Source organism: Loxodonta africana, chromosome 3 (genome assembly GCF_030014295.1).
Source record: "Loxodonta africana isolate mLoxAfr1 chromosome 3, mLoxAfr1.hap2, whole genome shotgun sequence".
In the NCBI taxonomy this organism is placed as follows: Eukaryota; Metazoa; Chordata; class Mammalia; order Proboscidea; family Elephantidae; genus Loxodonta; species Loxodonta africana.
Genome location: NC_087344.1, coordinates 51284662 through 51309396, shown reverse-complemented (window position 1 = coordinate 51309396; position 24735 = coordinate 51284662). Strand labels below are relative to the sequence as shown.

The window sequence follows — 24735 nt, the reverse complement described above, 5'->3', positions numbered from 1 at the left end:
AGCTTTCCCTGTCCACCCAATCTCAAGTAGTCTGTCAACCACAGTCACTCTATCGCATTACCCTGGTTTATTGTCTTTGTATTACTTTTTCTATCTGATGTCTTATTACTTAGTTAATTTATGTATTATTTAGAATGTTATCTCCATGAGGATAGCCACTCTATTCACCACTGTATGCTCTGTGCTTGTAACAATGCCTGTCACGTAGTAGCCACTCAATATGAATTTGTTGAATACATGGGAATAATACAAGGCTCTTCTCTGGGCTGGTGAGAAACATGTCATATTCCTTGTGTGTGTGTGTTTCTTTCCTCTTCCCCTCCCCACCACTCACATAGTCTGGGCTGGATACCGTGGGAAGAGGAAAGGAGCAGCCACAATTTGATTCCATGAATTTGTACAGAGTGTCTAGTGCACAACAGATCCTGTGCTTGGGATGGGAGGACAAGGAAAGCCGGGAGGCTGCACCCTGCTTCTGAGGATCATGGGACCAGCTGTATGAAGCAGAGATGAGAGGGTTCAGACTTCTGGCCCTGTTAGGGAATACCGCAGACATTCAGGGAAGGAGCCCTGGAGCCACCAGGGGAGATTTTCTCGAGGAGGAGGACTGATATTAGGCCATGCAAGGCGGAGAGAATTTGGACTGAACCAAGAGGTAGAAAGGGGACCCAGACAGCAGGCCTAGGTATGGAGGAGGCCTAGGTATGAAGATGGGAATGACACAGAGCAAGGGGTGATAACCGAAAGATGGGCCCAGTGGGGAAAGAATATTGGATATAGTGGACATTCCCCCACCTGCCCTTGGCTGGAAAGCTAGGTCGGCCCATAATATAAAGCTCCAGGCCTGGCTTGAGGTGTTTGGACTTGGCACTGCAATGTCCCACTTAACATTTTGCATAAGGCTGAGCCTAAGAATAAATACTAGACTGGGAGCCCCCTGAGAGCAGCCATTTATGCATCCCTGTGTCCCTGTGATTGTGAGCATGTGTTGCACAGATGGAGGGATTAGTCCGAAAGTCATAGGGATCCCCTGCAGGCTCAGGAGCAGGGTAATAACAAAGAAGAACTGCAGGGAAGTTAGTCCGGCAGCATGCACAGTACGCATGGTGCCAGGAAGGGCTCCAGGGAAGGCAGAGGGAGGAGTCCACTTGTGAGGGGGGTGAGAAACAAGGGAAAGACACCAGGGCCTTGGCTGAGTGCCTGCTGGGAGCAAAACTCTGTGTTGGGTCCTGAAACAGAGGGAGCTCTGAAACATCCACATCCCTGCCCCTGGGGCTCAGAGGCTAGATAGGAGACAGAGCAGAGAGAGCCCTATAGCCCTCGGGTCACCACCTGAGCCGCCATCACAGTGGAGTGGAGAGTCCCAGGGCTGCTTGTGTATTGATGTTTGTGTATTCGTGTATGTCCTTCAATTCAGGAAAGTTGGGGCTCCCTTTTGGACTGCAGAATACACAACTGTAATTATTTCCGACACTGCCATTAGCTGAGTTCTTCCATAACCGCTTTATTTATGTTACCTTACTTCTGAGACACAACTGAGAAAATGGAAATAATCAGAGAGGAACCCCTCCTCCATCTTTAGTGAGAACAATGTGCCATGGACAGTTGTGGTGCTGGAGACTTAATGGTGAATGGAGCTTACTATCTAGTTGGAGGGCAGAGGCCATTACCACGCCGACACATAAATACACAGTATCACTGTAGAAAGGAGCCCTGGTGGAACAATGGTTAAGCACTCGGCTGCTAACCGAAAGGTTGGTGGTTTGAACCCACCAGCAGCTTTGTGGGAGAAAAGACCTGGCAATCTACTCCCATAAAGATTACAGCCTAGGGAAACCACGCTGGGCAGTTCTACTCTGTCCTTTATGGTTGTTATGAGTTAGAATGGACTTCAAGGCACAAAAACACAAAAACAACAGCAAACAATCAGGCCAGATAAGGGGGCAGTGAGTGATTTGGAGGCAAGTGGTAGACACTTTGGATGGAGTGCTCAGTGATCCAGGAGGTGACACTTGAGTCAAACCTGAGTGACAAAAAGGAGTGAGCCCTGGACAAGTCTGGGAGGAAAGCATAGAGGAGATAAGCTTGGAGCTTGTCAGGACCAAGCCCAGCAGAAAAGCCACTGTAGGGAAACACAGTGAGGGGTGGGCGAGGGTGGGAGAGAAGGTCAGAGGCATAGCAGGGGACAGATGGTGCAGAGCCTCGAAGGCCAGAGTGAGGGTATTGAAGTGAATTCTAAGTGTCACGGGAAGCCATCGAAGAGAGTGAACGTAGGTTGGAAACACACTGATATGGCAGCTGAGTGGGTAATGAAATTGGGTGGGGGCCAAATGTGGATACTACGGCTGCACACTGAACAGGAGATGGTGGTCTGACTTGACTGGAGCGCTAGCAGGAGAGATGAGAGCAGCGCTCAGGCTTGGCATACATTTTTGAGATGGTGCACACAGGGCTTGCTGATGGGCTGCAGGGTGGTGAAGTGGGTGGGAGAAACAGGAATCCAGGGGAATTCTAGGTCTAGGTGGTGACACTGGGGAAGGGGCAGGTGAGAGGATTCTGCTTTGGCCATGTTCTAGATACCCAAGAAGAAATGTCAAGGAGGACATTTGGAGTTAAGGACAGAGAAGTCAGGATTGGAGACGTAAACGTGAGAAAAATAGTTACGGGCAGAAGATCACATCTAGAGGAAGAGTGAATACAGAGAAGGAGAAAATCTGAGGATAAACCGTTGGGCCTTCCCACTGTTTAGAAGTGGAGCAGGAGTGAGGGGGAGCCAGGGAAGGAGCCAGGGAGGAGTAGCCAGTGAGGCGATGGGCGTCTAGAGAAGAAAATATTTCCAGAAGGATGGAGCGGTCATCTGTGTCCAGCACTACTGAGGGGCCGACTGAGATAAGGGCAAAGACCTGGCCCTGGCCTTGGCAAGAGCAACTTGGGGAGTGGTGGGCAGAAGCCAGATTGGAATGGGTTCCAGAGAGAAAGGGAAGGAAGTAGAGCCAAGTGCAGCCAACTCTTTCAAGGGATTTTGCTCTAAAGGAGAGCGTAGAACTAGAATGGCAGTGGCAGGATTCGTGCAGTCAGAAGGGGCTGGTTTTTTAATAGAAGAAAGATATTACAGCACATTTATATGTTGGTGGGAGGAATCTGCTATAGAAAGTAAAACTCATAATGCTAGAAGAGAGTGTTCAAGAGCAGCGTCTTTGATTTGGAGGAAGGGCTGGCCTGGAGTCTGCGAAGCCTGGCCTGGACCTCCTATCCCTGTCATGGGAAGGAAGGCAGACCAGAAGGTGGCTGCATTTGCTGAATGAATGAGCAGGAATTCACTGAGTGCCTGCTATGTTCTAGTTGCTGGGTATACATGGATAGAAGAGGCAGACACGGCCCTGCCCTCATGAAGCTTACCTTCTGATCATTGGGCTAACAATATGTGTGAACAAAGCCACTGCAGGTTGCGCTAATGGCAATGAATGAAATAAACCGAGTGGTGTGACTGAGAGCTGGGATGTAGCCAAAGAATCAGTGAGGGGGAGAGAGACCGTAGGGCCTGGGTGGGGAGCCAACTGTGATGTGTGAGATTAGGGGCACATCCTCCGGGGGCTGGGAGAGAAGAAGGTGGCGTGAGAAGCCCTGAAGAGTGGGCGGCAGGGAGAAGCTCCGTGGGCAGCCTGGCTCGTCAGAGGCCTCCTGGCTCCCCTGTTCCCTGTTCCCAGGAGGTGAGGGACATTGGAGAGAAGAGGGAGCTGGACCATGTGCAGAGGCAGCCTCGGGAGTCCATGGTGGCCATTGGGCCCCAGAACTTTGGGAATCCCTGGCAGGGCTTCATGAAGTGCCTGCTGGAGGTGGAGGAGGAGGAGGAGGCAACACATAGGAGGGCCACCAAGGCCCGGGCCCCACCAGCCCGGAAGTTGCCCAGGACTCTGATTCCCGTGCCTACCTCAGGCCCTGTCAGCAACTCAGCACCCAGACTGCCTCTGACCTTGACTCCAAGCCTGACCTCTGCCCCTCCGGTGGCCCTGTCCTGGGTCCGGCCACCTGCCCCTGGGCTAGTGTCTGTTCCTATGGGAGCTCCAGTCCTGACCTCAGGGCCCAGCCCAGGGCTGTCAGCCCCCAGCACGGCCTTGGCCTGGAGGAGGGCGGAATTCTTGCACCAGAGCTATGAGAGGAGCCTGAGCTACGCTAAGGCAAGGTAGGACCCCCTCCGGCTCACCCACCCACCCCTGACAGGCCCACTGATGAAAGCCTGAGTCCCAGCGCCCCTGGTGTCTCGCTCTTCCAGCCTCTTGTCCCTGGCATTGCACCTGTCCTTTCCCTCCACGTGGCCCCCTCTCAGTCTCCTCACTTCTGCTTCCTCTTTATCTCCAGCCTCCGTCTCTTTTCCCATCTCTGAGCCCCTTTCTCTGTCTAACTTCCCCGTGGTGTCTCTCTGGGCCTCCATTTTCTGGTCACTCTTGGACTCTCCTGACCTTCCAAAGCCTCTCCAGGGTTGTTCCCATGATGACCTCTGCCCTGGCTTCCCCTTCCCGCTCTCCTAGTGTTGGTGGCAGGGGTGGAGGCTGGATGTGTGCCCTGGGCCAGGCTTCTGTCCTCCACAGGCAGGAACAGGAGGAGCGCAGCCTCCTGAAGTTGAGTCAGCATTGGGAGGAGAGGTCCGAGGAGCACCTTACCCTGAAGCAAGAAGAAGGTGAGGGCAGGCCTGGTTCAGGCAGAGCCCCCAGGCCTTCCTTTGGGTTTCTAGGCCTGGAGAGGGATGGGGGGGAGTGAATTGACAGATCATATCACAGCCTCCCAGCGATGCTCACCACAGCCCTGTGCAGTGGACCCAACGGGCATTACCTGCACTTAGCCTGGGGAGACAGTGCAGGGTAGGAGGCTGACCCGAACTCATGAGGCTGCTGGGTAGGAAAGCCGGAACACAAGCTGGGTGTTCTGACTCCAGCTGTGCTCTCCCCAGTTCAAGAGCTGCCGCTCTCTAGGTATGTGAAGCAAGCCCTTCCAAGAGCTATAGGTTTTGGAGATGTTCCTGCCTCTCCCAACCCAAGGCTGCTCTATTGGTCCTCTTCTGAGGCAGCCTCAGTGGGAGACAAATCTCTGGGGTCCCCTGCCATTCATGGACAGCCCCTCAACCATTCAGCAAGGCTGCTTGTCCAGGACAGGTTCCCCATTTCCCACTGCATCCCACCACTCCCCCCAATTTAAAAGTTCTGCACACCCATGCTTTGTGAGGCGGGAAACCTTCCACTCTCTAGTGTCCATGGTGCTTGGCCTCTTGACCCCTGCCCTCCTCCCCCGCCCCCTGCCGTCCTGAGAGGAAGAGTCTTCCCTCTGCTGCACACAGGCTCCAAGGTTGCTTGATCAGCCCGTCTGTCCACACTGCCACCCCAGCCAACCTTGCTCTGGCCCTAGAAGAGTGAGGGTACATTGTCCCTCCAATCCTACGCTCCTCCCCGAAGTCTATGACTCTCTTGGCCAGATAGCTCTTCTCTAACCTTCCCTGAACGCTCTCTTTGGCTCTCTAGGATCCTTGAAGTTCGCTCCTTTAGCATTAAAACTAGTCATTTGGTGTGTGTATGGGTGTGGGAGTGCTTTTCTAAGTATGGACTCCCTGAGTGGTGCAGTTAACATGCTCAGATGCTAACTGAAAGGTTGGAGATTTAAGTCCACCCAGAATGCCTCAGAAGAAAGGCCTGGAGATACACTTCTGAAAAATCAGTGATTGAAAGCCCTATGGAGTGCAGTTCTACTCTGACACACATAGGGTCACCATGAGTCGGAATCGACTCAATGGCAACTGGCCTGGTCTGATTTCTAAATACAATCCCCACTGCCCTGCCTCCATCAACAGAGTTCATGAACAACAGGCCACCTTGACATAGGGACTCAGGGTTCCCACCGTGACTACCAGTTCCTCTCTGGGAAGGAAAGAGCTGATTGCTCTGCTCAGCATTTTGGATGATTGCATCTGCTTTTTAGAGTTGTTCCATTTTCTCCCTTTTTCAGAGAGCCTAACCATGGCAGGTCCCAACCCTAATCCTAGCCCTGCTTCTTCCCCTGATTTCAGCTCTGTTGGTCAACACGGAGTCTATAAATTACCCAGCATTGAATTAATGCAACTCTATGTGTGGTTGTGGCTGTTATGTCCATCTTAAAAAAAAAAAAAATCTGTTGCCATCGAGTCGATTCCGACTCATAGCAACCCTACAGGACAGAGTAGAACTGCCCCATAGGGTTTCCAAGGAGCAGCTGGTGAATTCAAACTGCTGACATTTTGGTTAGCAACCCAATCGTTAACCACTTAGCCACCAAGGCTCCAACTTACAGATGAGGAAATCGAGGCTCAGAGGAGCTGGACATCCTTCCTGGCCCTCTGCTCTAGTCCTAGAAGCCATATCCATCCAGAGCACTAAGGTTAACAGCACAGTCTTAGAGTCAGAAAGACCTGTCTGTCTCTCACCCTCTGAGCCTGAGTTTCTCCATTTTTGCAAAGGGGATAAATATTCTACTCTATGAGGTTGTCGTAAGCAATAAATGAGAACATGGCTATAAAGAGCCCAGCACAGTGACTGGCACATGGTAGGGGTATGTTCTTGATGCTAAGCGAAGGTCACTTGTTAGCTTAGCTTTTTTGCCACACCAGCTGAACCCTTGTCCTGGCCCCAGAGTAGAGCAAGCGGAGGAAGTCAAGGGGATCGTCCTCTTCCACTTTTGCTCTTTTGGTGACTTTTGCCCCACTATCTGAAGGAGCCCTGGTGGTGCAACAGTTAAGCGCTCAGTTGCTAACCTAAAGGCTTGCAGTTCAAATCACCCAATGATTTCACAGAAGAAAGGCCTGGCAATCTGCTCCCGTAACAATTACAGCCAAGAAAACCCTATGGGGCAGTTCTGCTCTGTCACATGGGGTTGCTATGAGTTGGAATCAACTTGATGGCACCTAACAACTACAGCAACAGCCCCTCCACCTGGACACGGTGGCAGTGCCGGGCAGTGACGAGCGAGGAAACAAGATACACCCTCTCCCCCCGTAACCCTCCCTCTCCACAGCCTTCCGCAGTTACTTTGAGATCTTCAATGGCCCTGGCGAGGTGGATGCACAGAGCCTGAAGAGCACCCTGCTCCTAGTGGGCATCTCGCTGACCCCGGCCCAGGTGGAAGATGCCCTGATGAGTGCTGATATTGACGGTGAGGGATCAGTGGGGGGTGGGCTTCACTCTGAGCCCCAGGCAAGGCCACCTTCACAGGCGTGAGACCTGTGCGGTCACTGGGGTCCCCATGCTTAGAAGGGCCATGTGCTTGGTTTGCCCTCCCTGGGTGGTACAAACAGGTAAACGTTTGGCTGTTAACCAAAAGAGCCTCTGAAGAAAGAGCTGACAATCTACTTCCAAAAGTCACAGCCGTGAAATCCCTATGGACCACAGTTCTACTCTGAAACACATGGGGTCACCAGGAGTCGGAATTGACTCAACAGCAACGGGCTACCGTTAAGGTGCTGGCTAACGCTCTGCTGTTGCCCATCTAGAAATTCTTCATCTTTGAGCAAAGGGCCCTGCCCTGCATTTTGGTTTTGCACTGGGTCCTGCAGATTATGCACCTGGTCCCTAACCCCAGGGGTTAGTGCTTCCTGAGCACCTCTAGGGTTCTGGGGACCTAGAGATGACAAAGACCTGGCCCCCATCCTCAGGATGGGGGTGATCCCAGAGATCCCTTCCTTTCAGGCCCTTGTGCATGCTCCATCGGCTGCTCCTCTGTGTCTCAGTCACTCATTTTACCAGCAGGGTAACCTTGGACAAATCCCTGAAGTTCAGTAAGCCTTGGTTTCCTCATCTGTAAAGCAGGGCCGATAACACTGCCATCTCACTGGGCTGCTATGAAGATTAAATGAGATAATCCAAGCAAAGCACTGAACATAGTACCTGGTACACGAAATGCACCCAGGAATACAAGCTGCTAATATTATTCATGGAATCCCTGGGTGGTACAATTGGCTAATGTACTCAGCTGCTAGCTGAAAGGTTAGCAGTTCAAGTTCAGCCAGAGGCACCTTGGGAGAAAGGCCTGGTGATCTACTTCTGAAAAACCAGCCACTGAAAACCCTATGGAACACAGTTCTACTCTGACACACATGGGTTGTCATGAGCTGGGATCAACTCAATAACAACTCTTTTTTTTCACTGGTACTATTATTCATCCAATAAAAAAAAAATAAGTATTTATTAAATGTCTATTGTGCACCCATTCCCATGCTGGGCATGGAGGGCAGAGACATGTGGCAATTATTGCCACAGGGCCAAGACCAGAACAGAAATGAGAGGCTCTGATGAAAGCAGCATTTAACATGGCCTATTTTTTTTTTTAGAGGAGGGGCTCAGGAAGGAAGGCTTCCTGGAGGAGGTGATGCCTGAGCTGAGTTGTGGAAGATTAAGCAGGAGTTAGGCAGGGAGAGAAAAAGGAAGAAGGATCTCCCTAGTGGCAGGAATAACCTGTGCAAAGAGAACAGCGCAGGGCAAGTGGTGGGACAGGGGCAGCAGCGGGCCTGTGTGGGACCTGGGCTCCTTCATCCATCACTGCACAGGTGCCACTCTTCACACACAAGCCAGGAACTCAGCCCAGCTCTGCCCCTGTGTGGCCCTGGGCAAGTGTGCTTCAGGCCACATCTGTGATTTGGGATGAGCATAACTAAGCACCCCACGGGGTTGTTTTGAGGATCAGAGACCATTCATTCGTCAAGTTATTTAGAGAGCATTTACTAAGCACCTACCTGTCAAAAAAAAAAAATTTTTTTTTTCCTGTCTATGGAATCCCTGAGTAGTGCAAACGGCTCACGCTCAGCTGCTAACTGAAAGGTTAGAGGTTTGAGTCCGCCCAGAAAAAAACCAAACCAAAGCAAACCTGTTGCCGTCGCGTCGATTCCAACTCATAGCGACCCTGTAGGACAGAGTAGAATTGTCCCATAGGGTTTCCAAGGAGCAGCTCAAACTGCTGACCTTTTGGTTAGCAGCCAAGCTTAACCACTGCACCACCAAGGCTCCAAGTCTACCCAGGGGCACATGGAAAAAAAGGCCTGGTGATCTACTTCTGAAAATCGGCCACTGAAAACCCTACAGAGGACAGTTCTGCTCTGACACACATTGGGCCACCATGAGTCTGAGTGGACTCAATGGCATCTGGTCTACCTGTTTTCAGCCCTGGAGACACAATGCAGAATAGACCTGGCTCCCACGTGGTAGAAGCATAGCGGGTTTCACGAGAGCACTTGATGGGTGACCTGGCCTGGTCTAGTCCACCTCTGAGGAAGTGATGGGGTCAAGCTGATTGGGAAGCATGAGTAGGATGTTTACTCAAAGTGAAGGAGTTGGAGGGTGGTGGAGAGAATTCTAGAAAAAGGAAGCAGCATATGCAAAGGCCCTGAAGCAGGAAAGAATTTGGCTCCGGTGGGAAAGCAGGTTAGTGTCAGAGAAGCTTGGCACAAGGTGAGGCTGGAGAGATAGGTTAACAGGTGGATCCTGTAGGGCCTTGAAGGCCATGGTGAACATCTTTTGGGTACATCTTCTCATGCAGTACTCGTAGTCACTGACAGTTAGTGGGCATGTATTATATGCAAGCCCTAGCTCTAAGCGCTTTGCCTCATTTTATCCCCCATGAGATAGGTGTTAGTATCACGCTCACCCTGTCGATGAGAAAACTAAAGCTCAGGGGGTTAAGAGATTTCCCCAAGGTCACACAACTAGCTAGTAAGTGGTGGGGCTGGACTATGAACCCACATTGGCGGCCTTTAGGACCCAAGTTCTGGTAGCTTTTAACCCAGGAGGTTTTAATTTTTACTTTCTACTTTCTTCTGTGCACCAAGTTTTCTGTATTGAATAGCTGTTGCTTTTATAATCAGACCCAATGAATAAATGTTAGTAGCCATGCTTGGGTTCAAATGCCTGGGCCTGATCCAAAAGCCCCCTGTCCGTCCCTTTACTCTTTGGCCTCCACAGGAGATGGTCACGTGGACTTCAAAGACTTCTTGGCCGTGATGACAGACACCAAACGCTTCTTCTGCTCTGTGGGTGAGCAGGGACCAGACAAGAGCAATGGGAGCTGGGAGAGGGGCCAGGCGTGGTGGGGATGGGCATCCGGGGCTGCCAAATGGTAATGGCAGCCACCATCCATGTCCCCAGAACAGAACGTCCTGACGGGCATAACTCCTCCGAACCCCCACACTCTGCTCTTTGAGATCCTGTCCCTGATGGTGGAGATGCTGGCCTTACCGGAGGCAGCCTTAGAGGAGATCACTAAGTGAGTGGGGCTGGCTGTTGGGGGTGGAGGGCTGCAGACACAGAGGTAAAACCTAGCATTTTGGTAAATGAAGTCTTTTGATAGAACTCTTTTGGATGGAAGTGAAAGAAATCCAAATAAAACTGGCTTAAGCAAAAAGGGAATGTATTGGCTCACATAACTGGTCAGGGCTTCAGGAATGGCTAGATACAGGTGACCAAATGATACCAATAAGCCTTTGTTTCTGCCCATCTTGGTGTATTGGCTTCAAGTTCAGCTAGGCTCTCCCTACAGTGGGAAGGATGGCAACTGGCAACCCTATACTCACACCTCCTGGTTTAGCAACCTGAGCAACAAGAGGAATTCTTCCTTCCTTCCTCCTTCCCTGCTTCCCTCCCTCCCTCCCTCTCTTCTTCCCTCCTTCTTTCTGTTTTTAATAGACTATTTTTTTTTAGAGCCGTTTAGGTTTACAGAGAAATTGAGCAGAGAGTAGAGGGAGTTCCCCATACTGCCTTTCCCTCTGCCCATGGCTTCTTCTATTGTTAACATATTGCATTGATGTGGTACATTCGTTACCATTGATGAGCCAGTGTTGATACATTGTGATTAACCGAAGTCCCATAGTTTCCACTGAGGCTCACTCTGCGTTGAACAGTTCTGTGGGTCTCGACAAATGTTACACTGTCACACATCTGCCATTACAGTATCATAGAGAATAGTTTCACTGCCCTAAAAATGCCCTGTGCTCCATCTATTCTCCCCTCTCCTCCCCTCATCCCCACTCAGAGCCCCTGGCAACTACTGATCTTTTCACTGTTTCAATACTTTTGCTTTTGTCAGATTGTCATCTAGTTGGAATCATACAGTATGTAGCCTCTTCAGACTGCCTTCTTTGACTTGGAAATATGCAATTAACATTCCTCCCTGTCTTTTTGTGGCTTGACAGCTCATTTCTTTGGATGGCTGAATAATATTCCATTGCATAGATGTACACATCTGTCTATCCATTCACCTATTAAAGGGTGTCTTAGTTATCCAATGCTGCTATTACAGAAATACCACAAGTGGATGGCTTTAACAAAGGTAAATTCATTCTCTCGCAGTCTAGGAGGCCTGAAGTCAGAAATCAGGATGCCAGTTCCAGGGGAAGGCTTTCTCTCTCTGTCAGCTCTGGGGGAAGGTCCATGTCATCAATCTTCCCCTGGTCTAGGAGCTCCTCAGTGCAGGAACCTCAGGTCCAAAAGATGCACTCTGTTCCTGGCATTGCTTTCTTGGTGGTATGAGGTCCCCTTGTCTCTCTGCTGGCTTCTCTCTTTTATATCTCAAACGAGATTGATTTAAGACACAACCTAATCTTATAGATTGAGTCCTGCCTCCTTAACTACCTCTAATCCTGCCTCATTAACACCATAGAGGTAGGATTTACAACACATAGGAAAATCATATCAGATGACAAAATGGTAGACAATCACACAATACTGGGGATCATGGCCTAACCAAGTTGACACATATTTTGGGGGGACACGATTCAATCCAGGACAAAGGGCATCTTGATTACTTCCAATCTGGGCAATTATGAATAGAGCTCCTATAAACATTCATGTACAAATTTTTGTATAGATATAAATTTTCAATTAATTTGGGCAAATACTCAGGAGCATAATAGCTGGATCATTTGGTAAGACTATATTTCCAAAATACGACCTTGAGTATATCCCACAGGAACTTGGAGACCATCTCAAGAATAGATTTTACACATTGAGCACTAATGACCAAAGAGCAGACAAATTCTGGGATGACATCAAGGATATTATACATGAAGAAACCAAAAGGTCATTTAAAAGACAGGAAAGGAAGAAAAGACCAAAATGGATGTCAGTAGAGACTCTAAAGCTTGCTCTTGAATGTAGAGTAGCTAAAGCTAATGGATGAAATGATGAAGTAAAAGCATTGAACAGAAGATTTCAAAGGGTGGCTCGAGAAGATAAAGTATTATAATGAAATGTGCAAAACCCTGGAGTTAGAAAATCAAAAGGGAAGAACATCCTTGGCATTTTTCAAGACGAAAGTACTGAAGAAAAAATTCAAGCCTCGAGTTGCAATTTTGAAGGATTCTATGGGCAAAATATTGAACAATACAGGAAGCATCAAAAGAAGATGGAAGGAATACACAGAGTCACTGTACCAAAAAGAATTGGTTCACGTTCAACCATTTCAGGAGATAGCATATGATCAAGAACTGGTGGTATTAAAAGAAGTCCAAATTGCGTTGAAGGCATTGTCGAAAAGCAAGTCTCCAGGAGTTGACAGAATACTAATTGAGATGTTTCAACAAATGGATGCAGTGCTAGAGGTGCTCACTTGCCTACGCCAAGAAATTTGGAAGACAGCTTCCTGGCCAGCTGGCTGGAAGAGATTCATATTTGTGCCCATTCCAAAGAAAGGTGATCCAACAGAATGCAGAAATTATTCAACAATATCATTAATATCATACACAAGTAAAATTTTGCTGAAGATAATTCAAAAACAGTTGCAGCAGTACACCGACAGGGAACTGCCAGAAATTTAAGCCAGGTTCAGAGAAGGACAAGAGGATCCGGAACGAAGGATATCGTAGCTGAAGTCAGATGGATGTTGACTAAAAGCAGAGAATACCAGGAAGTTGTTTACTTGTGTCTTATTGACTATGCAAAGGCATTCAACTGTGTGGATCATAACAAATTACAGATAAAATTTCGAAGAATGGGAATTCCGGAGCACTTAATTGTGCTTATGAGGAAACTGTACATAGAACAAGAGGCAGTCATTCAAATAGAACAAAGGGATACTGAGTGGTTTAAAATCAGGAAAGTGTGCATCAGGGGTGTATCCTTTCACCATACCTATTCAATCTGTATGCTGAGCAAATAATCTAAGAAGCTAGACTATATGAAGAAGAACAGGGCATCAGAATTGGAGGAAGGCTCATTAACAACCTGCGTTATGCAGATGACAGAGCCTTGGTTGCTGCAAGTGAAGAGGACTTGAAGCACATACTAATGAATAGTAAAGACTACAGCCTTCTGCATGGATTACACCTCAACATAAAGAAAACAAAAGGCTTCACAACTGGACCAATAAGCAACATCATGATAAATGGAGAAAAGATTGAGGTTGTCAAGGATTTCATTTTACTTGGATCCACAATCAGTGCTCACGGAAGCAGCAGTCAAGAAATCAAATGATGTATTGCATTGGGCAAATCTGTTGCGAAAGACTTCTCTGAAGTATTGAAAAGCAGATGTCACCTTCAAGACTAAGGTATGCCCGATGGTGGTGTTTTCAATCATCTCATATGCAAATGAAAGCTGGACAATGAATAAGGAAGACTGAAGAAGAGTTGACACCTTTGAATTGTGGTATTGGCGAAGAATATTGAATATACTATAGACTGCCAGAAGACCAAACAAATCTGTCTTGGACGAAGTACAGCCAGAGTGCTCCTTAGAGGCAAGGATGGCGAGACTTTGCCTCACGTACTTTGAACTCGTTATCAGGAGGGACCAGTCCCTGAGAAGAACAACGTGCTTGGTAGAGGGTAAAGTAGATCAGCTCGTCAATTTCTTAAAAAATCAGTAGCTGAGGTTTCAGTAGGGATTGCATTGAATCTAGATATCCATTTAGGGAGTATTGCCACCTTAACAAGGATCCCTGGTGGTGCAGTGGTTAAAGCGCTCATCTGCCAACCAAAGATCGACCTTTCGAACCCGCCAACTACTCTGTGGGAAAAAGATGTGACAGTCTGCATTTACAGCTTTGGAAACCCTATGAGGCAGTTCTGCTCTGCCTACAGAGCCACTGTGAGTTGGAATGGACTCGATGGAAGTGGTTTTTTTTTTTGTTCTGTTTTTCGCCACTTTAACAATCTTAAGTCTTCTGACCCATGAGCCTGGGATGTCTTTCCATTTATTTAGGTGCCCTTTAATTCCTTTCAACAATGTATGGTAGTCTTCAGTGTACAAGTCTTGCACGTTAATTTTATTCCTAAGTATTTTATTCTTTTCAGGGATACTCTAGATGGCATCTTTTCTTAATTGCATTTTAGGATTAGTCATTTTTTTAGTATATAGAAATACAATTGATTTTAGTATATTGACCTAGTGTCCTGCAACCTGGTATTCTTTTAATAGTTCTGATAGTTTTCTTTTTGTGGATTCCTTAGGATTTTCTATATATAAGATCGTGTTATCTGTGAATAGAGGTTTGTTTCTTCCTTTCCAATCTGGATGCCTTTTATTTCTTTTTCTTATTTAATTGCCCTGACTAAAATCTTCAGTACAATGTTGAATAGAAGTGGTGAGAGCAGATACCTTGTCATGTTCTTGATCTTGGGGGGAAAGTTTTCAAGCTTTCACCATTAAGTATGACGTTCATTGTGGGTTGTTCTGTGGATGGCTTTTATCAGGTTGAGGAAATTCTGTACTATTCTTAGTTGAATGTTTTTGTCATGAAAGGATGTTGGATTTTGTCAAATGCATTGGCTGGATCTGTTGATATGATAGTGTAGTTTTTATCCTTTGTTTTATTAATATTATAAATTGTTTCTTTTCAGGTTCCACTCCTAGATTCCTTGGCAATCATGTGGCTTGTATCTTCTACATCTGTTTTTTTTTTTTTTGCTGCTTGCTTAATCTACTCTTCTATGTCTCAAAAGAGACTGATTTAAGACACACACTATACATAGTGCCTCATTAACATAACAAAGAAAACGATTCTCAGATGGGTTTAAAAACACTAGTAGGATTTACAACACATAGTTTTGAGGGACACGATTCAATCCATAACAAAGAATATCCCTTATTTTGGATTTGTTTGATGTTTCCTTATGATTAGATTCAGGTTATGCATTTCTGACAGAACACTACAGCAGTACCGTGAAATCCTCAGTGTACTCATTCGAAAAAACTTGATGTTGGTTTGTTCTGTTTTTGGTGGTTTGTCACATTATATGTTAATCTAGTCATTTGCTTAAGGTGATTTTTGCCAGATTTCACCACTGTAAAGTTTTATTCTTCCTTTTGTAATTAACAAGTATTTTTGTGGAGAAATACTTTGAGTCTGTGTAAATAGCCTGCTCATAATCACTTATAAGTTTTAACATCCATTAATGGTTCTTGGCTGCAAAATGGTAATTTTCTCACTCCATCATTTCATCTACATTTACTAGTTGGCATTCTACTGTAAGGAAGAGTGTTCTTTCACATTGATTTACTTACTTATTGTTTATTATCATCAATGTGATAGTGGAACTGTTTTTCCTTGCAGTTTATCAGCTTTTTTGCTTTATATATTCTGGTACATATCCAGTTTAGAATTTTATATTTCCTAGTGAATTGAACATTTTATCATATACATTAACCCTTTGTGTCTCTGTTATTTGCCTTTGAGTCGATTCTGACTCATAGCAACCCCCTGTGACAGAGTAGAACTGCCCTATAGGGCAGTATGTCTTTGGACATGTTATCAGGAGGGATCAGTACCTGGAGAAGGACATCAGGCTTGGTACAGGGTCAGAGAAAAAGAAGAAGACCGTAAATAAGATGGATTGACATACTGGCGGCAACAATTGGCTCAAGCATAATAAGGATTCTGAGGATGGCATGGGGCCGGGTAGCATTTCGTTCTGTTGTGCATGGGATCGCTATGAGTTGGAACCGACTAGATGGCACCTAACAACAACAACAACATAGGGTTTTCTTGGCTGTAATCTTTATGGGAGCAGATAGCTAGGTCTTTCTCCCGTGGAGCAACTGGTAGGTTCTAACTGCCAACCTTTTTGTTAGCAGCAGAGCACTTAACCATTGTGACACCAGGGCTCAAGTAATGCTTTTTGTCTAGTTTTTCTGATATTAATATGGCTGTATCAACTTTCTTTTGGTTAGTAATCAACTGATATAACTTTTTCTATCCTTTGACTTAATTAAAAAAAATTTTAACAATAAGTGGATGTCCTTTAAAAGTCAAATAGAAAAGTTTCATAGCAAACACTTGCAGTTCCCTACCCTACTCCTCACCATGCCCTCCACTCTTCTAGAGAATTCCTTTTTTTTTGATTAATTGCTTTTTAGGCCTGCCACAGAGGTATCATCCTGAGACTCTGCTGTTATCCTAGGAATTCTTTATTCTTTTGCTCTGATTCAGATTCTCTGTATTCTGGATTACGTGTCTTACTCTTTCTTGGTTTACTTCTTTGTTTTAATGGGAGCATGTGTCCGGGTAGGTTTTTTGGGTAAGAAAGGCAGTAATTCAACAGCAGGTATGGTGATGTTAGCCCTCAAAATGTCTGTCTTTTAAGCTACAGTGATTCAGTCTAGGCTGGTCTGGTTGTCCTTTATACCCATTGTACTACCATTCTCAGATATCCCTTTACCATTTTCCTTTGCCTCTTTCCAGTTTTAGATTTCTTGTTTTCTGCGTGTATTTCTTCCTCTTCTTTTTTTGTTTATGGCCTCACTTTGAAAAACATATCCTCCACTAGCTTCTTGAGAAAGAATGCATGGTAGGAAAAACATTTTCAGATTTTGTAAGCTTGCAAGTATCTTTAGTTTAGCTAGGTAGAGAATCCTAGGTCGGTGTATTAGTTAAGGAATTAGACGCTGATATACTATACTATATAGTTCCAACAAAATTGGAATTTACTTCTCTCATGATAACAGTCCAGAGGAACCAGACAGGGAGACAACTGTGTTTCACAAGGCTGCCCAGGCATCCAATTTCTTTTAACTTATTGTTTCACCATTCCCTAGGTCGGCCTTATGCCAACTTATCAGCAACATATTTGAATTAAAGCCCATAGCAAGGGTATCATCATCCAAAAATTACCCATACTCTGCTCATATCCTATTCGCCCCTATTGGGTAGTGTTATTTTCTAGTTCGTTTTTAATCAGGGTGTTGTCTTTTGGGGTCTTAGTTTTACACAGAGGTCTAGATCAAATCTCCCACCATATGAGAGCTCTGGGATTTGTCTTCTGTGTGTGAGACCCATAAACACCCCAAATTCTAGGCCCCAGGGATAGGCAGAGGACCTAGCAGAGCCACCAGCTTCAACCTTTGGTTACCTAAGAGCTTCCCAACACTTGGGAGTAGCTACAAAGCCTACAAAGCCCAATGATCTGGCCCTGCCCATTTCCCTGCCCATAGCTCCTTCCCTCTCTCCCTCATATCCCCTCTGGCCTTCTTGCTGTTCCTAGAGCTCACCAAGCCCTCTTTCACCTCCTGGCCTTTTCACATGCCATTCCCTCTGCCTGGAGGACTCTTCCTCCAAATACCCATTTGGCTCACTTCCTCCCCTCATTCAGGATTCTGTTCAAATGTCTTCTCTGACTACCTTGAACAAAATGGCCGCTCAGCACCAACCCCTCACCCTGCTTTAAGTTTTCTTCTGAACACTCGTCACTATTGACAGGGTGCCCTATTTTTATTTGTTTATGGTCTGACTCTCCTACTAAAGTGATTTGGGAAGTGATTCCAAGGGAGTAGGAATGAGAGAAAGCAAACAGAAAAGGAGGAAGAGCCAACACAAGGATGTGTTATTAAGCCAGACTCCTCCCATCAGCCACTCCCATCCCCCAGGATCTTCTGAGGAGCCTGAGAAAGGAAGATTAGGACTGTCAGGGGGAGAAGGGGAAGCCTGAATGCCTCAGTTACTAATTCTCTTGGTCAAGGGTGGCCCCTACACATTTAACTCCCCTGCACTTCTGGGGTGCACACGCGTCAGAGAAGCCCTGGGGCAGGAAGTGAGAGGCTCAGGCCTGAGGTGAGACCCTGTCAGGTTGTCCCTGGGCAAAGCTGGTGTTAAGGGGTCAAGAGGTTATGATACAAGGACTTCCTTCACCACTCTTTTCCAAGCACCTAGAAGAGTGGCCAGCACATAGTAAACATTCAATGAATATTTGATGAACGAATGAATGAATGGCACTGCAATGTCATGAGGAAAAGACAAGTAATGAGTTCAGAAAATAAGGTGGGCTATGGGTTATACTGGGGTGAGTACAAGTTATCAGGGGCCCACAGCAGGGAGCCAGTTAGTCTGCAGGAGGGGAGAGAGGGCTTTCTGGAGGAGATGGCCTATGAGCTGAAATCGGAAAGATGAGCAGGAGTTAACTGCACAGATGATTGACAAAGCACTCACATCTAAGTAAAAGTATCTGTGAAAAAATCAAAGGCAACATTTACCAAGCTCTTACCCATGCACGTGTGCACCGAGGGAAATGGTGGTTCAGTGGTATCTCATCTTTCTTGTGGGAAATCCAGCGCATGCGCAGCTAGCACCCTTTTGTTGGTGGGGCTTGCGTGTTGCTATGATGCTGAACAGCTTCAGGGGAGCTTCCAGACCAAGATGGACTATGAAGAAAGGCCTGAAAAGCTACTTCCCAAAATCACCCAGTGAAAACCCTATGGATCACAGCAGTCTGATCTATAACCAATCATTGGCATGGCACAGGACTGGACGGTTGTTCCACTGCGCGCGGGCACACCATGAGTCAGGGGCCGACTCGGTGGCAGCTAACATCCGTGCACCAGATGCTGTGTTGAGTGCTTGAAGGGCCTTGTTATTTAATCCTTGTTATTTACAGCACGTGGGCTGCTGGATCCCTATTTTACCCGGGGAAAACCTGAAGTTCTGAGAAGTCTAATGACTTATAACCATTTCCCCTCATTTTATGTAGGGGTGACGAAGGCCCAGAACAGGGCAGTGACTTGTCCATGTTCACAAGGAAGTTAGTGGCAGAGCTGGAACTAGAACCCAGTCTCCCAAATCCTGGGTTTGTGTTCCTGCTCCAGGGCTGGCCAGACAGTACAGGGGATCAGGAGGAGCATGGGGCGGGGGTATGTGTGCAAGCTCAACCCGGCCAGTCTGAGCTGGATGGCACTCCCTCCACAGCTATTACCAGAAGAAGCTGAAGGAAGCCACCTGCAGGGCCGGAGAGGTAGACTCTGCCATAGGCCGGCTGCGGTCCCGGAAGAAGCTTCCTTACAACCCCCAGCAGGTAGACAACTTTGAAGTCCCAGAACGAAGAGTCCTGAGGATCCTGAGCCGACTAAAGCAGCAGAACTATGGTGAGAGTCCTGGGCATGCTAGGCTGGGCTGGGCTGGGAGCACTGCCCCCTTTACCCAGGCCTCCACACAGCCAGAACCAAGGTGCCGAGAGGCCTCCTGGTCTCTAACTTTGGGCTCAATTGCACGAAACAGTAAAACAGGGTTTATAATCACTACCCCACATCCAGCCCTGTGGTAGAGCCCTGCACGGGCCCCCTCCCTTCCGGCCTTAGCCCGGAGCATGGTCCCAAGAGCTTCAAAAAGGAGCAACCACAAAGAGATTAACAATCTCAGATTACCTTTCACTGAGCACTCACTGGGGTCACTGTGTTAGGCCCTTTGCAGAAGTGCTAGATGTACTCCTCATAACCACATATTTACCCCATTATGAGCAAACTAAAGCTCATGAAGTTCAAGTGACTTGCTAAAGGCTCCAGAGCCACAGCTAGCGTGTGTCAGAAAGAGGGGTTTATACCTAGGTCTGACTCCCCAGCCTGTGCTCTTTCCACTGGGAAAGGCTGCCCCCCATAACAACAACAACAAAAAAAACCCAAACTCGTTGGCATTTAGTCAATTCTGACTCACAGTGACCCTATAAACAGAGTAGAACTGCCCCACAGAGTTTCCAAGGAGAGCCTGGCGGATGGATTCAAACTGCTGACCCTTATGGTTACCAGCCGTAGCAGTTAACCACTATGCCACCAGGGTTTCCTTCCCCACAACAGTAGGTACCATTTATTAGGCTCCTATGTTTGGAGTGGAAGCACTGGTGCCACAGTGGTTAAGTGCTACAGCTGCTAATCGAAAGGCTGGCAGTTCGAATGCACCAGCCGCTCCTTGGAAACTCGATGGGGCAGTTCTACCCTGTCCTATAGGGTCACTATAAGTCAGAATCAACTTGCCAGCAATGAGTTTTTTTTTTTTTTTTTTATGTTTGGAGCCCTGGTGGCACAGTGGTTAAGAGCTTGGCTGCTAACCAAAAAGTTGGCAGTTTGAATCCACCAGCGCTCCTTCAAAGCCCTATGGGGCAGTTCTCCTGTGTCCTATAGAGTCACTATGAGTTGGAATCAACTAGACAGCAATGGGTTTGGCTTTTTTTTTTTTTTTTAAATATTGTGCTAAGTGATGGGCTAAAAACTTTCCAGTCTCTGTAGAGCTGGGTAGTTGAAGTCCATGAGTTGTTCCTACCGACTCTGCCAGGACCCACTGCAGAGAGATTTGCTCCTTGTTAAGCTGTTATTAGTCTTCACTCAGCCAAGTGTTTTACATACATTATCCCTTTAATCTTCCTCCTCTTCAGCTCTGTGAGGTGAGTACTGCTATCACCTCTGGCTTACAGAGGCTCAGAGAGGTTAAGTGACTTGCTCAAACTCACCCAGCTCATTAAGTGGCAAGGCTGGGCATGTCCTAAAGCATTCCCCTCTCCTGCCTCCTTCTCATTTGCCAGCTGCCAACCTGCAGAGCCCCTATGCCCAGGTGCCCTGCATCCCACTCTGCCCAAGACTGGACAAGAAGACAGTCCGCCGGAAGCAGGGCAGCCATTATGTGCTGGACCAGTACACTGCCACCAACTTGGGCCCTGACACACGTGGCCTCTTCTGTCCATCGGGACCTCAAGGAGGCAGGTGGGTGCCAAGGGAGCAAGGCCCCCATCCCAGGCCCATCCAGCTCCTTCCTTACATGGTGGCCCCTGGCCTAACCCCAGGGAATCATCCTCCATGAAATGCCTGGGAGACTGCTTGCTCCAGGCAAGAGAAAAGGAAAAACCTGTGTGCGAAGTAGAGGGTTTCACTGAAGCCAGGGCACTTATGCCTTCCTGTGTCCGGGGCTCAGTACTGTCCTTCTCCTAGGCGGGCACTACCCCTCTTTCTGATGCAGGGGGATGAACTCTGAGCCCCTTTGCCCAAGTCTGAGTCCATGTTACGAGTGGTGGGAACAAGCTCAGCAGCTGGGCTGAGGGAAGCTTCGGGCAGCAGTCCCCTTCCAGGCACCTTGGGGGAAGAGCACTAGACTTGGAGGCAGGCCCTGAAGACTAATGGTGGGCTCCAGCACTTCTGGGGGGGCTCCTCTTCCCTTGGGTGCATGGACTGTTGGGAGGCCAAACATCCTTATCCTTCTGCCCTGCCCCTCTGTCCAAGGAACACAGCTCTGACAGCCAAAAGTGGTTCAGCTCTGTGCCAGCTCGAACCCACTGACCCTCCAGAGTCCTGACTCTGGGGCTGCTCTTCAAGGCCTGTGGATTAGAAGTTCCATTGCGGCAGGGGGCTGCTGCTGGATTTTGTTTTCATGGCCTGATAAGCCAATAAACACCATGAACCTGTGTCTGTGCCTGGTGCCAGGGAGGGCCTCCAGGTCTTCACCCCTCCATTTGGCTCTCAGAGGGCGGGCTCCAGCCTTTCAGGCCTGAGAGTCCCTGAAGCAATACTTGCCTCAAAGCCCTGCTCAGGCTCTGGGTGTCTGCTAGAGCTGCCCCTTGCCCTCCAAGGTGGAAAGTCTTTACCTTCTGTGGACGCTCAAAGCACAGAGCTGGGCCTCTCCTCAGATAGGGGTCTCTCCCCTCAGATTAGGAGCCCTACTTGCTCAAAGGGAGTGGTGAACATCAGGCAAGTGCCTGAGAAAGAGCCAAGCCCCTGAAGGGCAGACCTTATGAACAAGCAGGCAGCGGCCTAGTCACGTTCTCATCAACAGAGCCCCAGAACCCAGAGGTCTCTTCCCTTGGAATCCTAAAGGAGTGAGTCCTTGTTCCCCACTGCATGCACCATCCCAGACCCTCCCTGGGACCAAGCAGAGGTAGCTTCCCTGGTGGTTAAATAAGCAGCCACAGCAAGAGGTTAGCAGGCCAGGGACTGAAATGAGGACAAGGTTCTGACAAGTTTAAAACATGTATTTAAAATACAATTTATAAAATGCTTAATCTGCCAACTCAGGAGCCCGCGGTGCAGGGTGGGGTGGGGGTGGGCAGCTGCCTGCTACACGAGCAGAACAGGACTGCAGGGGTGCGGCCCTCCCTCCCATGCCGTTCGGGTCAGACACCTAAGGGGCTCATGCGTACCCCTGGGATCACACGACCAGAAAGCAGGACCCCAGAGGTTTCTTGAGTCTCTGCTTACCAAGGAGGCTGGATGTAGCCCCGCCGGCCCATCCCTGAGCAGAGCATGCCCAGATGGGGCAGAGCAGGGTATGGCTGGGCTGGACAGGGCAGGGCTGGGCAGGGGAGGTGGGCTCTGGAAGGGTCTGATGGTAGCAGATAGGGTGTTGCCTCCTGCCTGCAGGTGGGGAGCACCCTGATTGAGTGGGCTGAGAAGGGTTGGTCACCAGGCCCGGACCCCCAGCTCCTTTGGTTATAGGCTGACATCATAGTGGCTCATGGGAAGCGGTTAGCTGGAAGGTCTGAGGCCTGGATTATAGGGTCACGGAGGAGCTGGGGGAAGGGGACAGTACCGTGAAGGCAGATAAAGGGGCAGCAGCCTCAAGTTTCTGCCCCCCATCCCCCTGGGGTTTTCCAAGCCAAAGCCTGCAGCTTACTTAAAAAAAAAAAAAAAAAAAAAAGCACTTAAGGAAAGTTACAGACAACTACAAAAACAAAACAAAACAAATCCAAACCGTTCTCCCATCTCCCCTCCCACCTCCCCCAACATAACAGTTTCCTGTTTGCTTTTTTCTGCCTGCCACCTCTCCGTCTGGAAAGCCAGGGCATGACTGCTGGTGGGTGTGACACGCACACATTGGGCAGAGCCCCATCTTTGGCCAGAGGGAGGTGGGTGCACCAGACCTTGCCACACCCTCAGTCTGCACACACCAGTCAGTAAGCCCTCCCTTTGTCTCCCAGTAGGGGAAGGGGGCCAAGCAACAGGTGGTCCCCACGGCTGAGCAATCAGCACCTCTGGTCTTCCCACCTGGCCTACCTCTGCCACTGAAGGGGCAATCTCGCCTTGGGGCAGAGACCACTATTACATGAGGGATGGCCAAAACTACACATTTTAGAATGCAGAAACTTGGTCAGGGCAGTGGAACTATAAAGATAGCAGCCAACATTCTCCCTTGCCCACTGTTGAGGTAACTCCCCCTCAAAAACAGCTGTGGGCATGACTCAACCACCTGCTGGCTCTCACAGACTGAGCCTGGTTTCAGCTCTGCTCACAATCTCCTGGCTTCACACAGTTTTAAGGCTGTGTTATACACTAGTCACTGACTCAACTGGCTAGCCCTTCCTCCCACGGGAGGTGTGGTGGGACATGACCAGCTGGGTCTGGCCTACCATTCCCACAGGGCAAGGCTAAACCATGCAGAGTGAGCCTGCTAAACCTAGCTTGCCACCTTGGCCACCACGGCCACCACCACAACCTGCCCTAATTGCAAAATGTCATACCAACCACTCCAAAACCCACCTGCTGGTTGGGAGTGAGGAGGCTGCCTGGCTGGCTGAGGGATAAGGCGCAGTGCAACAGAAGAGGCCAGACAGCCTGAGAGGAGCCAGAGAGCACACGTTACACAGGTCCTCTGGGCAGTGTCCTCTTTGCCTCTTCCACCTCAAGAGCAAAGAAAATCTCCCGGCTCCAGGGACGGAGGAAAAATGCCTTCATTTCAGGCCCTTGCTCTGGAAAAAGGGGTGAGGGGTAGCCTAGGCCTCTGGCGAACCAGTCTGTCATCACCAATCTTTGCAACGCAAAGCTTTTCCTTTCATCCCAACTTTATTCAGGATGGATTGCTCCTAAGGTACTGATTTCAAAAAGGAAGGGCACCAGGTATAGTTACTGAGCTGGTGCCATCAACAGAGATGGAGCGCTACAGACCCTGGGGGGTTCAAGCCTTGCGGGAAGAGGGAGACCTACCCATCTTCCAGCCAGAAGGCTCAGCGTTCTGGAGCCTGACTCTCTTCTGGTTTCCCTTGTGCTGACATAAAACACTGAACAAGCCCCACATCTCTTACTTTTAAGCCCAGGAGGGCAGAATCACTCTCTGACCTGGGCTCTCCCCTGGAAGTAGCAAGCCTGGCTGGTAGGGAACCACCCTGAGGGGTATGGGTAGGGGAAGTCTGTTCACTTTCCCTATCTCCCAAAATACTAGAGGTGGGGTTGCACCCTCCCCAGGCTCTCTGAGCCTATAGAGCTAGCCCAGTCTCTAGGCAAGGCTAAGCTGCCCTGGGACTTAGCTGGGGAGGGAGGTATAGGCATGGGTACTCATGTGTCCTGGGGGCTGCAGAGCCCTGCCCCTTTTCTGGGCGGCAGTAGGAATATAGAAGAAGCTAAGCTCACCAAAATCCTATTGGTTAATGTTTCTAGTGAATTTCCCAGAAACATTTTTAAGTAGACTACCAAACTACCCTTTCTCAATTAAAAATTCATCAAAATGCTAAAACCCCTCCCATGCACTTTTTCTTGCAAATCAGATTATTTGTATAAA

General features: G+C 48.3%; 1 protein-coding gene across 1 annotated transcript; it reads left to right on the top strand.

Annotated features, from left to right (window-relative positions):
* The first annotated feature begins 1090 nt into the window (after positions 1 to 1090).
* On the top strand, positions 1091 to 21912 carry LOC100677185 (spermatogenesis-associated protein 21). Its single transcript, XM_064279933.1, has 9 exons — positions 1091 to 1097; positions 3577 to 4183; positions 4590 to 4678; positions 7036 to 7173; positions 9972 to 10043; positions 10155 to 10272; positions 19177 to 19352; positions 20780 to 20961; positions 21471 to 21912. Exons 1-9 carry the CDS (start codon positions 1091 to 1093, stop codon positions 21525 to 21527), a joined length of 1446 nt encoding a protein of 481 aa, XP_064136003.1. The 3' UTR covers positions 21528 to 21912.
* Positions 21913 to 24735: the final 2823 nt, after the last annotated feature.